General features: G+C 48.2%; 1 protein-coding gene across 9 annotated transcripts in view; it reads left to right on the forward strand.

Moving 5' to 3' along the window:
- LOC134100992 (probable E3 ubiquitin-protein ligase HERC1) overlaps positions 1–4,470 on the forward strand; it is a 60,596-nt gene extending 56,126 nt beyond the window's left edge. For all 9 annotated transcript variants that reach the window (XM_062554516.1, XM_062554514.1, XM_062554522.1 and 6 more), the window contains 7 exons: positions 1–115; positions 243–408; positions 513–589; positions 917–1,169; positions 1,414–1,566; positions 1,900–2,205; positions 2,410–4,470. The exon at positions 1–115 is cut by the window's left edge and continues 55 nt beyond it. In XM_062554516.1, the coding sequence (XP_062410500.1) occupies positions 1–115; positions 243–408; positions 513–589; positions 917–1,169; positions 1,414–1,566; positions 1,900–2,205; positions 2,410–2,595 (1,256 nt within the window). In that variant the 3' untranslated portion in view covers positions 2,596–4,470. The remainder of the gene's footprint in view (positions 116–242; positions 409–512; positions 590–916; positions 1,170–1,413; positions 1,567–1,899; positions 2,206–2,409) is intronic.
- Positions 4,471–14,172: the final 9,702 nt, after the last annotated feature.

Here is a 14,172-nt window from a genome sequence, read left to right on the forward strand (position 1 = left end):
GCGGCCTCCTCTCGCCCAAGGTCAACACGCTGCCCCTGGTCCGCTCCATCGGCCGCACCATGACCCAGGGCAAGACCTACGGCCCACAGATCACCGTCAAGAGGATCTCCACCAGGTACCGCACCTGAACGCTTCTGGGACTTGGCCTCAGCATCTGCATCTTAGCATCAGATACCCTTCTCCTGCGTGGTGCGGTGTGTGTGTGTAACAGTGTGTGTGTGTGTGTGTGTGTTTGTTTGCAGGGGCCGGTCCAGTAAGCCCATCTTTGTCCAGATCGCCAAGCAGGTGGTGGCGCTGAACCCCACCGAGCTGCGGCTGCCCTCGCGGGCCTGGAAGGTCAAGCTGGTGGGCGAGGGGGCGGACGACGCGGGCGGAGTGTTTGATGACACCATCACGGAGATGTGTCAGGTGAGCCACAGAGACGAGGCGTAGAGCCAAAGGTTCAGCATATCTGTCTCCTGCAACCGTCATGTGTCATGTCCGCTCACTGCCCTTTCTGTGTCTCTCTGCAGGAGCTGCAGTCTGGTGTGGTGGACCTGCTCATCCACACGCCCAACAGCTCCACGGACATGGGCAGCAACACGGACAGGTGCGTGTTCGTCTCAGACCGCTACCTTTTCTGGATCACCTGATTTCTTGCCTTAACCCCATTAAACCAGAAGCGTTTCTCACTTTCAGGCCGTCGGAGTGTTTCTGATTCAGGTTTTAGCTGATGGTTGTCCCAAAATGCTTAGCTTTTAGAGATCCTTTTAAATGGATGCTCTTGGTCGTACTGAGTTAATTGGCCTCAAAGCTGTAGCTAGTTTGATATGAGTGATTTCAGTGTACTACTGTGGCGTACTGATGTTGAAATGTGAACTGGGGGAAAGATAGGTTGGTGATTTGTTCCCGCTTGCTGACTGGTTGGCTCTTTTAGGTTCCTGCTGAACCCGGCGGCGGTGTCGGAGGAGCACCTGGTGCAGTTCCGTTTCCTGGGCATCCTGATGGCGGTGGCCATCCGCACCAAGAAGCCGCTGGACCTGCACCTGGCGCCGTGGGTGTGGAAGCAGCTGTGCTCCATCCCGCTGGGCGGCGCCGACCTGGAGGAGGTGGACCTGCTCACCTACCGCTCCCTGCAGGGCATCCTGCACCTGGACAACAGCGGCATCACCGAGGAGAACTTCACTGTGGTGAGCAGCGCACACACACGGGCACAGCGGCGTCACGTGGCACTGACCTGCACTGGACCTGCTCCAGATGGACTCAGGAGTGGTCGGTGGCCGTGCCAGAGGGTTGGGAAATGAGAAAGTGAACACGTAGTGGGAGAGTTCAGAGTGCTGGCCAGTCCAAATATGCAGCATGGTGTGTAGTTAGTAAGCAGTGCTGGACACCGCATAAGTTTTGTTATCTCTGTCCCTCTGTCCCTCTGTCCAGATGATCCCGCTGGACTCGTTCGTGGCGCACAGCGCTGACGGCAAGCTCGTGCCGGTGGTCCCCGGCGGCCACAACGTCCCCCTGACCTTCTCCAACCGGACCGACTACGTGGAGCGGGCACTGGAGTATCGCCTGCACGAGATGGACCGACAGGTAGCCCCCCCTAAAGTCCACCTCACCTAGAGCCCGGCCGGTGGCCTGTTGGTATTGTGGGCCCCCCGGTGGCCTGGGAGGGCCGGTGCTGAGAGCAGGAGCAGGAGTGGAGAACAGATCAATAGTGTGTGCGCTGGGCCACGGCCGTCCTTGTGGAGCGCCAGACTGTGCACTCAGATCTATGTCTACCTTTGGCCTGTCACCGAGCTAATGGGCCGCAGCGCATGTTGTAATTGCTGTGCACTGGAGTTTTCGCTGACTGCGTGTGTGTGTGTGTGTGTGTGTGTGTGTGTGTGTGTGTGTGTGTGTGTGTCTCCGTGTGTGTGTGCGTAGGTGGCGGCGGTGCGGGAGGGCATGTCCTCCATCATCCCGGTGCCCTTGCTCTCCCTGCTGACGGCGCGGCAGCTGGAGCAGCTGGTGTGCGGCCTGCCCGAGGTCTCCGTGGAGATGCTCAAGAAGGTGGTGCGCTACCGGGACATCACCGACAGCCACCAGCTCATTGGCTGGCTGTGGCAGAGCCTGGAGGAGTTCACCAATGAGGAGCGCGTGCTCTTCCTGCGCTTCGTGTCCGGCCGCTCCCGGCTGCCCTCCAACCCCGCCGACATCACGCAGAAGTTCCAGATCATCAAAGTGGACCGGGTAAGCCTGGGGGGGACTGACCGCTGCCTTTTAACTTGGAATTTCGTGGGGGGGTGTTTTCTACCAAGTTCTCAAATGACCACAGCATGCCTGCTCCTGCTAGTGTGCAGTGTGTCCACACACTCTGAGGGTTAATTATTTCTCTCCTCCTCCTCCTCCTCTTCCTCTTCCTCCTCCTCTGTCCACTCCTGTCCACTCCTGTAGCCGGTGAATGGCCTGCCCACGGCCCAGACGTGCTTCTTCCAGCTGCGGCTGCCCCCCTACACCAGTCAGGCGGTGCTGGCCGAGCGCCTGCGCTACTCCATCCACAACTGCCCCTCCATCGACATGGACAACTACATGCTGTCGCGCAACACCGACGCCGCCGAGGGCTCGGACACTGAGTACTAAAGCGGGCGTGGCCGCCTGTGTGTGTGTGTGCGCGCGGCCGCCTTTGATTTGTTTGAAAGCACAAGCCTTTGTCCCCCGTGTGTGTGTGTGTGTGTGTGTGTGTGTGTCTTCTCTTCCCCTCTGCCTCCGCCTGGTCTCCTCCTCTGGCGCTGGTGTGCGGTAGATGACCGCAGCTCGCTCGGCTGCTGCCCGGTGCAGTGGGCGGACCCGCGGCACTGCAGCACGACAGAGCGGCCGCCCCCTCGCTCATGTGAAGGCTCCTGTCACTTCATACATCACACACCCCCCCCCTCCCCCCCCCTCGTTTGGTTTTTGCATGGTATTTCTGGTTGACTGTTACAAAGGCAAAAGATAATTTTTTCCCCCCTTTTTGCCCTTTTAATTTTCCTGTTTTTAGCTTTCTTTTGGGTACGGATTGTGCTCCCGCCGGACACTCTCGTGGAGGAGATCCCTCTGAACACGTAGCCTCCGTTGGCTTCGCAAAGAAATCCGTACTGTAACGAACAATCTCCCTCTCTGTGCCTCTCTGTGTTCAACGTTGCAGAGTGGAACTCCTAGGTCAGCCTTAGCTCATAGGAATGCTCGTGACCTGGGCCCGGCTGGGGGGGATGGCGAACGAGAGACCTGCTGCTCACCTGCGGAGTCGCGCTCTCTCTCTCTCTCTGCTCTCCTGACCGCTCCCAAGCTCGTGGAACTGTGTGTGTCGTGTCGTGGAGGTGTGTGTGGACTGGGGCTCGTGATCCGTTCATGAACTTGTGGCCTCCAAAAGCTTTTAACGTGAGAATGGCCCAAAGGAGGAGGAGGGGTCAGCCGTGCGCTCTGGTCATCACCGGGGGGGACGGAGGGAACTTTGGTGTTCAGTCTCACATCCATAAGATGTTGCTCCATAAGAAAATATCAAAACATGTATTTTGGATGAATGTATACTCGTGAATGCCATGCACATATGCACTCAGATCAGTTTTCTTTTTTAATTTGCCAAAAAAAAAAAGAAAAAATCTGTACTACTGTAATTTATTGCATTTAGATGATGGATTTTAGTCTTTTGCAGCTATGAAATGGTGTGATGTTGCAGACCATTTTTTTATTTTTTGTTTTCTCCCTGCCAATATGAACGAGGGGGATTTTTAGTTAAAAAAAAAAAAAAACGAGCTCTTTCATGGCCGTGCTGTGCTTGAAAGAGTCCAAATGGCTTCTCCTGAGCTGTGGGACTTTGTGTTGCGCTCACCCACACTTCCTGTTCCGCGCCGCCCCTGAGCCTCGGGAGCCCAAGCGGAGCGAGGAACTGTGGAGTGGACACGTCCATGACTACTGTGTGCTGTGAATTACAGTATTGGCTAAGTTATTCATCTTTTTTTCTTTCCTTTGTTTTTTTTTTATTTCGAAGAGAGGTTTTCTACGAGAGTGGGCTTTTTTGACTCAAGGGAAGTGTGTCTGGTGGTCAGTCCCATTATGGTCATTAAAGTGGCATGGTTGTTGTGGTGTTTGCACTTTAGACTTGTATGCATTGTGCTTGAGCAAAAAGAAAAAAAAAAGAAAAAAAGATAATAACTATAATAATGAAAACCTTTAAAAAGGAGATTCTTCAATTCAAAAGAGAGAGAAATAAAACCTTATGGTGTTCCTTACATCAGTTGAATTTCCTTCATGTAAATTGGCCAAATCTCATCCCCATCTGAGATCTGCATAGAGCTCCATCATCTCTGCTGCCCCCTGCTGCTCACCAGAGGTCTTGAATCCTAGCGTTTGGGTTTTCTGAGAAAGGGGGGAGATTCATGTGCAGTTCAAATGTGAGGAGCAGCATAAGCAGTACCATCTGTCATGTTGGTTTCAGCTGAAGTCCAATGTAAATTAAATCTTGTGTTGAAATTTCAAGCGTGTTTATTCTTACTAATCGATAGTTCATTTTTATGGATGATCTGTGCCAGTCAATTAGAAATACATGAACTACTTGAAATGATTACTTAAATTGGTGGCAAAATTATGGTTAAGTGTGACCTTGTAAGTCTTCCCATCTTGACTAAGGTGTCTATAACACTATATGATCCACACAAGCTCAAATGATCGATTTCATTTTTTTAAGGATCAAAGAGGGTTAGTCCTACAAAAAAAAAAAAAAAACTTAAGTGGATGAATAGGCACCACCATATGCATCCAGGTTTCAGAGGAGTCAGTGTAAACCGATGGAAACGTTTTGATCAGAGTGCTCTTTTTTCACTCCGATTATCTTGGGATGCTTTTGGGAATGGCTCCTGTTCTGATGTTACCCCACACGGTGAACATTTGATAGGATAACAGGAAGGCTGGAAGAGCTAAGCTCCCCTCTGAGAGCTGGCCGGGATAAAAATAAGCTTGTTTACTCGCCGAAACCTTTTGCCCGTTTCCCATTCACCTGGAGGACTTGGGTGTCAGAGTAAAGTTCCACTCTCCTCTATCCTCCGCAGGGCTGGCCTTGTGGCTCTCCCTTTCCACTCTTAGGCAATCCCTCTGGACCGCTGTGTGTGTGTGTGTGTGTGTGTGTCTGAAATAACCTACACACACCCAGTAGCCTAGTACACTGCTGATGATCTCAACTGTCGTTATATCCCAGAGGTATGGATGCCTGAGATTGGATTTTTTACAGAACATTTTAAGATGTGGGCATGTCCCTGTCATAGGCATAGGCTGTTGTGTTTAAACAGACTCAAGACGGAGCTACATTGACCATGACAAAAGTACAGTGCCAGTGAATTTGGCAGCCCAAATGTGGCCGGCACAGTGGATCAAATGAGCTTTAACTCGCAGGTCCTCCTAAGATGCTATCACGGTGATGGATGGGCCTGCCACTGGCCCAGTGAGCACCAGAGAAACTGATGGTGATCATCAGTATCCTTGAGTTTCTTCCTTTGAATTATGGGGAGGGGCAGGACGGGGCCTCCATTCTTGGCTTGAGAGGAATTAAGGGGAAACTGGCATCAGAAAATCTATATTGGATGTGTGTGAGTGTTATGATTGGAAGTTGAAATTAGTTTGTTTTCTACAAATCATTCGCTGCCCCTAGGGAAGGCAAGTCAAAAACATTTTCAGTATTAGCTGTAAAGAGAGCCAGGAGACACAATGCCAGCAATATATCAGTGGAACAAATTATTCTACACCATTCTCCTCCAGCCAGATTTAGCTTTGACCTTAATTTGTCCAAATCGGAGGTGGACAATGGGCTTGTTTTTAAGCTGAATTGGCTCAAGCTAGACGCATTTCTCACGACTTTATTCCACAGAAGTAATGTGTAGCCTGACCTTATTACCCATCTGTTTTTGGTCTCTGTGTACCTGGCACCCGGTGTGGAATTCATGGCCCAGTCAGCAGCCCCGCAGCTGGGTCGGTCCGCTCCGCACGGCGTCGACTGCTCCTCACGCCTCGGTTGAGAGCGGAACACGCACGGCAAAGCCATTTATCACCGTAATTACACACGCCATTAGAGAGACCAGTAAAAACGTCACAGCTCAACAATTGTCCAGGTGAGTGGAATTACGCTCTTCCTGCAAATCAAATGGAAAAGGAAATATCACCAGTGGGCTAAAGACCAATCTGGGGAAGGTGAGAAATGAATGTTGAACGTTGCTAAATCAACGGGGTGAGCCGGTGAGGTCAAGGCGAGACTCATTTCTCTCCAAAAATAACTTTGCTCCCAGTCATTCTCATGCAGTGGGGAATGAGAGCCATTTTAAGGATCCTTCTCAGGGGAAGATGGGCACACAGACACATACAAATCAGGTGTAGTCAGAACACTGATACAGTATAAGCATGCTGCTGAATGACAACACTCATGGTGTGTGCACAGAAACATCTTTAGCCTACACTGTTTGAATCTAAATACGTTTTGAACTATAATGAAAATAAGAAGTGAAAGATCTAGATCATGAATGACATCAAAGGCACATAATTGCATTGATATTTACCACACACACACAATTGCACCCTTGATAATTGTAGTTCTTTAAGACTCAAGGAATGGTGCAGTTGTGGATGATGAAATTCATGGTAACTTCCCTGCATGGCAAGACTGCAGTATATTTGATCAACTGCATTGCCAAGTCTATATTTTGATAATGTAATGTTTGATAGTAAGTAAATTGATGTTTATTTGAATGTTTAAATTCTAGTGTTATTTCCTTTGCATGTTATTCATTTTTTATAAAGACTTAGTAGCATTACATCTATCTATTACAGAATATTAAAACCAAACCAATGTTATACACTGGCATGTGCTGCTATGCACAGCTAAGCTGAGCCATGTGTGAAGAAGTCGCTATTTTTTGTCTGAGTGGGCTAGAATAATTAAAACAGTTCAAAGTGAAACTAGTGTCATGATAAATGCATAGACTGGATATTGAATTCTGTTATTCTTAGTTAATGAGGCATGAACTAAAAGCTTCTGGTGCTGTGTGTGTGGGCTGGGTGGGGGCAGGGGGCGGGGACTATCCAGGTAGCTGACCTGAGATGACAAAGGATCCCCCCCACACACACACACTCACACACACACACCTGCATAGACACATGCACAGACACATGTGGATATGTAATGTGATGTGATGAATTTAATATTTGATGTCTTTCATCTGAATTATAGAAAGGGTCAATGTTCAAAACTACAGACGCCACACACTCAATTCATAGCTCATGTATTTATAGTCCAAACGGGTTTTATATAATATTTAGTTCCATCTGTTGATCACCAATATGTGTATTAAAAAATGATCAGCATGAAATTCCATTTCACCTTTGCACTGACGTTCGCCCACCCCCTTACTCATCCTCTATAGCCTAACAGCACACACACACACACACACACACACACACTCCAAAACACATGCATGCAGAGCCATAACCCTCAGGCCTTCACATATGCAGCAGCGTGCAACCAAATAAGTGAGTGTCACGGAGGCAAGGAAGAGGAGCTCCTGTCTGCTGCTTGATTGAGTGTGACATGGTGTCCCCTTTGCTTTGATTTGGAAACTCACAACTCATCAATAATGAGAGCCGAGATGGCCACACAGCATTAACAATTCACAGCGCTGTACACCTCCTAGCCACCAGGGGATAGTGTTGCCACTGCGCTCGCTCGCTCCTCCTGCAGCGTGCTCCAGAATGCCCTCTTCCACACACACAAGGTTACAGACACACAGAGTTTGTGTCTCATTCTCCGAGTTTCTATCCTGGGGTTTTAAATCATGATCTGCATCCCGTAGCACAGCTTTACAAAGCACTGATCCTTGTTTCTCCCAATCCTGCTTGAATCGGTGTCCTCATGCACCCCCCTCCACACTAGGCAGATCAGACCGTCTGCTCTCTCTCTCTCTCTCTCTCTCTCTCTCTCTCTCTCTCTCTCTCTCTCTCTCTCTCTCTCTCTCTCTCTCTCTCTCTCTCTCTCTCTCGTCAGCGTGACACAGTGCACAGGCAGCAGAGGGAACAACTTCCCCAATCTGAGCCCTGTGCTCCTCACCCCACCCACTGGGTTAATTATACAGGTGAGTGACAGGCTTACGGCCCCCCCTCACTCCTGTATTTCCCCACTGTCAGACGGCTTGATGTTGACAAATGGCCTTGAGGGGAGAGTTAGTGCTGCCTCTTGAGGAGAGTGAGTCTGTCCAGAGATCAGAGCGCCTCATCAGCTCACTGCTGGATCTCTGAGAGGAGCACAAGTGGACGACAAGAGGAGGGGGGGTCAGAAACACTAGCACGAGTTTCAGTAGAAACTGTTTCTGTTCTCCGAACTTTTTCTTTTGCTCCTGCTCTTCATCACTGTAATCATGAGCATGTGTACAGTACAATGCACGCATCACAAGAAAGAGATAGTCCACATTGCAGCAGTGAACATACATTTATGGTGGACCTAAACCTGACAAGTTTCTGTGCAGCTTTATCCAGCACCGACTCAGAGCACTTCATCTCAATTCTGATCAAATTCCTGCCTGTTCAATTTGTAAAAAGTATTTCAGCGTCCCAGATTTCCCTTCGGATGTGAATAAAAACTTTTTCTCAACAGTCAAAATATGTTTATTTGCACAAAAATGTGCTAGCTTTATTTCAACTGAAGGCAGCATTTCTAATCAAGTGGGTTACTAGAATAGGGTAGATATTTGTCCCCACAGAATAATCAACTGAATAATGCAGAAAACCACTGTTTGTTTTGGATACTCTGAGCAATACAGCTGTCTGCTAATGTCAACAAAATGTTCTTCATTTGTCAAAAATGTTAGCATTGGCATATGGACAATTTACAATACAGATTCTCTGGACACAATTGCAGAAAATGTCATGTCTAAAACTAGGGAAACTAGGTCAAGAGATGATAGTTACTGTATTCTCCTCTTCAATTAATCGTCTTTTGATTATTTGCGATAATGGCTTTGTATGCATTATGGAGACGGAATAAGGAGTCTGAGAATATTATTTTCCTGTGCTTGAATTTCTTATCGTTTCTTATGCTTCTTTCACCAGAGAAGAAAAACCCAAACGCCGAATGGCCATTGATTTCTTCTCCCCCTCCTCCTCCCTCATCAGGCGGCCCTGTGGTGCGTGCCCTGTCTTGTGCCCTGGGTCTCCTCGTTAATGATCTCTCTCACCTCGTGTCGTTAGGGCTCCCCAAGAGGACGATTGCACACCTACTTTATGCCATCTGCTGAAGACTGGTGGGTAAAGGGGGATCAGGTCTCCTTGTGTACATTATTAAAGACTTGGCAAGAGGGCAAGGTGAAGTCACAAAAGTTATTTAGTCAGGCACCAGGAAGGACGTTTCACTTATCACTTTTAAATTGCTCTATGGCAATGCACTGTTTTAAAGACATAAGCCCCCCAGACCTCCATGCTCGTGCTGGCTTGAAGATGAGAAGAGATTTAGCTGACAGTAGGGGCCGCCTGACTAGTCAGTGAACAACAGAGAAGAGGTGGTTGTTGTGCCTGCTCTGTGGATTGTGCTCTGTCTTGGTGTGGAGCTCCACATGGACGTGCACATGCACCAGGCGATGGCACGGCGCTCAGCTCGGCTCAGCTCAGTCCCCTCCTGCTGGGATGAAAGAAGAAAGTCTGGGGGAGGATGGAGTCTCCCACTGCACGCGCCTGCCTGCGACAAAATCAATAAATATAACCTCGGCGCAATGTCCTTGAGAGAGCCTATCTCTCTCTCCCTTCCTCCCTCTCTCTCCCCCTCTCTGTGCCTTTCCTTGTTCACCCTTTCTTTCTTTCTTTCTTGCTCTCCCTCTCTCTCCCTCTTTCTTTCTGGACTGGTTTCATGTCTCTCCTGAAGGGGTAAGCTCCCTCCTCCTGCTGTGTGTGGGTCTGGGCAGGAGCTGTTCTGGATGGGGAATGCGTCACTACTGCCAGCAGTCCTCCAATCAGCTCCTCCACAGCATTCCATTGGACTGGCTCCCTGGGGAGGGGGAGGGGGTGTCTCCTGGGGTGTGACAGGCCTGGACCCTTCAGTGACCATGATCACTGTGGCGCTGATCGAGAGCTGAACGGGGCTTAGACCGGCTGGCCATGCCTTGGACTGTGCCTTGGCCGTGTCTCTCTCTCTCTCTCTCTCTCTCTCTCTGTGTGTGTGTGTGTGTGTGTGTGTGTGTTTGTGTGTGTGTGTTCTCTTTTGGAAATTGAATACATCAATCGTAGTCAACAGCGACCAGCTCCCTTTCACCTGCCCTGACTGGGCTGACGTATAGCCCTGGCAGATGGCCCAAAGATGGGAATTGATATGGGCGATGGCAGGGATGACTAAGGGGCCTGTTTAAATGTGTGCTCACTCACAGTACCATCAGCAGGTGAACCGTGAACTCACACTGACCCATTGTGAATCATGTAAACAGAGTAAACAAGTGATTCAGACTTGCTGTTTTATTGCCATTGTGTTCTTGTTGTCTGTCTTAGAGCAGCAGGCCAGAAATGAATACCAAGTATCTCAGACATACAAGAGGGGATGAGAATGCACAGCTGTTGGACATAGCAGACGAATGTTTGTTTACTGTCCCTAACTCCAAAGAACAAGGTAGACTTTTGTTTCAGCACTGCATCGATCAATTAATCTGCTCTCCTTAATTAAGAGCAAGAGCTTACTAACTCCTGTTGGTCAATACTCTCCAAGGGTATTCCAAAAATTTGGTTTTGCTTTGTTAGCCTTGAGATGAGGGAAAGCCTGGATTCCTCAACTTGGTTCAGTTACCACGGTAACTGACTCTGTGACCTAACCTATAAAGGTGGAAATGGGAAAAGACACGAGTTTGACTTTGGTATGGACTTCACAGGAAGCGACTGAGGGAAAACAGAGGTACTTGACTGCCAGTACAAACTGGATTTATACAGTTTTTTTTATATACATACAGATGCATACAGACATACAGTACATGCAGAGTTATACATGGTGTCTTGTAAGGATCCTGTTCATGTTGCACAGCACTTGTTATGACATTTGTAGTCTGTGAAGAGGCCCAAATACAGTGTAAATTCTGCCCCATTCCATATATAGCTTTGTAGCCGCCTGGCTGCACTAGCCACTAGCAGCATAACCGGAGTTAGAATTTAGAGAGAAATGAAAGCTTTTTTAGATAAACAGAATAATGGTTTGTCATTCTTGTGTATGAGCTCATGGATGTGTTGAGTGTGTGGTTTTATTCCTGATTGTGTAAGCACTAGCCACATCTGGTGCACTGAGACTCTCTCTCTCCTCCTGTACTCATGTTCATCTTCTCTTTGTGTAAGCAATCGTTCATTCTGTCAAGTGATAGGGACCACAGCCTGATCCTGATGCACTGGCTCATCATCATTTATATTAGTTCTGAGGCATTACACAGAATTGGCCTGCAGTGGCTGTGAATTTATGAGACTATTGAAACCGCACGCACCACTACACCACGGCTTATTGTTTAGTGCGGAAGCCATTATTACCCACTGTAATTCCTCGCACTGCCTGTGCTTATTTGAATTTCAGGAATGAAAAGGTTTATTGATTTTTTCCCCTAGTCGCAATTAGGCTAGGATTAGATTCAGAGGGTGTCTTTAGTTCTATCTGGGAACTTTCCAGTTTAGTCTATTTCCCCTTGTCAACCTGTGTTAGCAGCGAGAAAGTGTAGCCATTTGAAGCTCTTTGTCATTGTCAAGCAGAAGGAGATGACCGTAGGTCCAGAATCACTTCTGTTGAAGTCCATAGCATCGCTCTTGTTCTCGTAAATACAGACTTTTTGGTGTGTTTGGGACTTTAGGGACCAGCATCTTTTTAAAACTTAATATCCTAGAAAGTGGCCTTCTATGATTCCATTTCATTTCACCGCACCAAACCTTTAGCCTAATGCATAATTAGATCTCTGCCTATACCTGCATAATGAACCTGACAGATGAACCTGACACCTGTATATTAGTTTGGAGTGTTGAATTATTTGTTCTCCTTATTACCCTAACAGCTTCTTATAGCATCAAACTAATATGGCGCAATGAGGGAGCAATTTCTTTCTCATACAGTACACTTTGAAACATGAAAACCAATCATGAACCCAATCCGCCTGGATAATATAATTTGATAAACATATCTAGGCTATTGATATCTAATTAAGTGTTGGCTGGCACAGTGAACTTGAATATCGTATAACTTATTGCAGTCTTACTGTTACCCATGAAATAAAATCAGGAAATGAGAGATGCACAAAAACACACTTTGTTTGAAACACTGAAAATGTTCATGCTGCTGTAGTGACTAGCACGGAATTCCCACGATGAGCGCAATATTTGGGAGGACACCTCCTCATCCTTCCCTTCATATTTCCCAAAGCCTCCTCCTCGTGTTCCTTCCAACAATAAAGTAGGAGATGAAGTTGAGTGTCTCCAGAGAAGTGGAGATGCGGAACAGTGTGTTCATATGACATCTGCTGGCCAGAGCGCCAGAGTGCCGGCGGCCCTGAGGCCCTGAGCATACGCAGAGCACAGGAAGCCCTCAGCTGCCTCCCCAGCGCACTGTCTCTTAGTGCTCGCGCTATGTGGGGCTGGATTTATGTGTTGCACATCTTTTCTGTGCATGCCTGTGTATATGCATGACGTGTCAGTGCATGCATGCGTTAGGGGAGACATATCAGCATGTTTGCGTGCTCACCCGTGTCAGTGCATATTTACTCTTGTGTGTGTGGGGGAGAGGAAGAGTGAAGGTCAGAGAGAGAGAGAGAGAGAGAGAGTGTGTGTGTGTGAGGGAGAGAGTGTGTGTGTGTGTGTGTGTACTGTATGTGTGTAAAGGCATTTGAATGTATTGTTTTCCCCCCCGCATCATTGCTGCCTGTAGGAGATCAGAGGGCGTTGTATTGAGATGGCGCCCATGCCTGGCTGTCCTCTGTGACCATGATGGAAAGTGGAGAATCTCTCCGTTGATTCATCCTCCACTGCCACAGCAGACACGCAGGCAGGCAGGCAGGCCAGGAAGAGGCCTTGAAATACTGCGCTGCCTCTCACTGGAGCACACTGGAGCATTTGCAATCATGAGTCACACGCCTGCCGTCATAGCCACAGCACCAAACACAGGATCTGGACCCAGGAAGTGATGACTTCCTACTCCTCCAACTTAGTCATCTCACCCAGAGGTCTCCGTTGGGCTTGAGCACAGTGATGCCATGGCTCATTAACTTCATGTTAGGGCAGGAATATTATTGGAACTGTTCCATCATTTGGGGATTTTGCAGGTGCCATATTCCACAAAACTCTTCCTTTCTGCACACACATTCCTTTAAAATAGCTGCTTGTCTGTTACCTGGTAGTCTCTCACTTTGAGAGAGCTGTAAGCCACAAGTTACTTTGACTCAAACAGACAGGAGCCAAACCGGCAAACCCAACCGGCGGGGGAAGACAGCCTCTGTATTACTTCAGTCCCGCCGGCGCACCTTCTATATGTTGATTTGCTGGCTGGCTCAGACGCCACTTGTTTGTGTGAGCGATTGGTTGGGAGTCAACGCAATCCTCCTGCAAGTGCAGAGCTCTCTGACGTTGTGCTGCTGGCCCGGGTGTCACTCCCCATGGGCTCTCATATGTCTCTCACCAGGCCGGCGCGCTCGAGTGGAAGCTGCCGCTGAGAGGCCTGTTATTGCTTCATACACACTGCTACACAAATCTATCGGCTGTGCGCGCACGTTCGCCACTTCCATCATGTCGACGCTGTGTGTTCGCCAAGCAGACAGAGAGGAATACAAATGCGGCGTTGGGTTTGAGAGGCACAAAGTGCTGTGTGCACATGAACAATATGCAGCAGATTCACTGTAATCTTCTATGTGGACACATACTGTAGACTCAAGAATGTACAAACCTTTTAATCATATGTACAAATATGTGTCATTAAGGGTTTCCCTATCATGTGTACAAAAATGAAAAGATCACTTTCTCTATGTAATTCTGGTTAAGTTCAGTAAAAAGACATTTCTAAGAAGTCTCCCAGTGAGAAGGCATGCTATGATCTGAGGATAATGTGATGAGAAAATATAAAAGGTCTCTTTAATATAGAACTGGGCTGCCTCCCTCCTGCTGCCTAGCCCACATTATGTAACCCTGACATTCTGCTGGAGTCTGCCCCATCATTTT

This window comes from Sardina pilchardus, chromosome 14, assembly GCF_963854185.1.
Source record: "Sardina pilchardus chromosome 14, fSarPil1.1, whole genome shotgun sequence".
NCBI classification, from domain to species: domain Eukaryota; kingdom Metazoa; phylum Chordata; class Actinopteri; order Clupeiformes; family Clupeidae; genus Sardina; species Sardina pilchardus.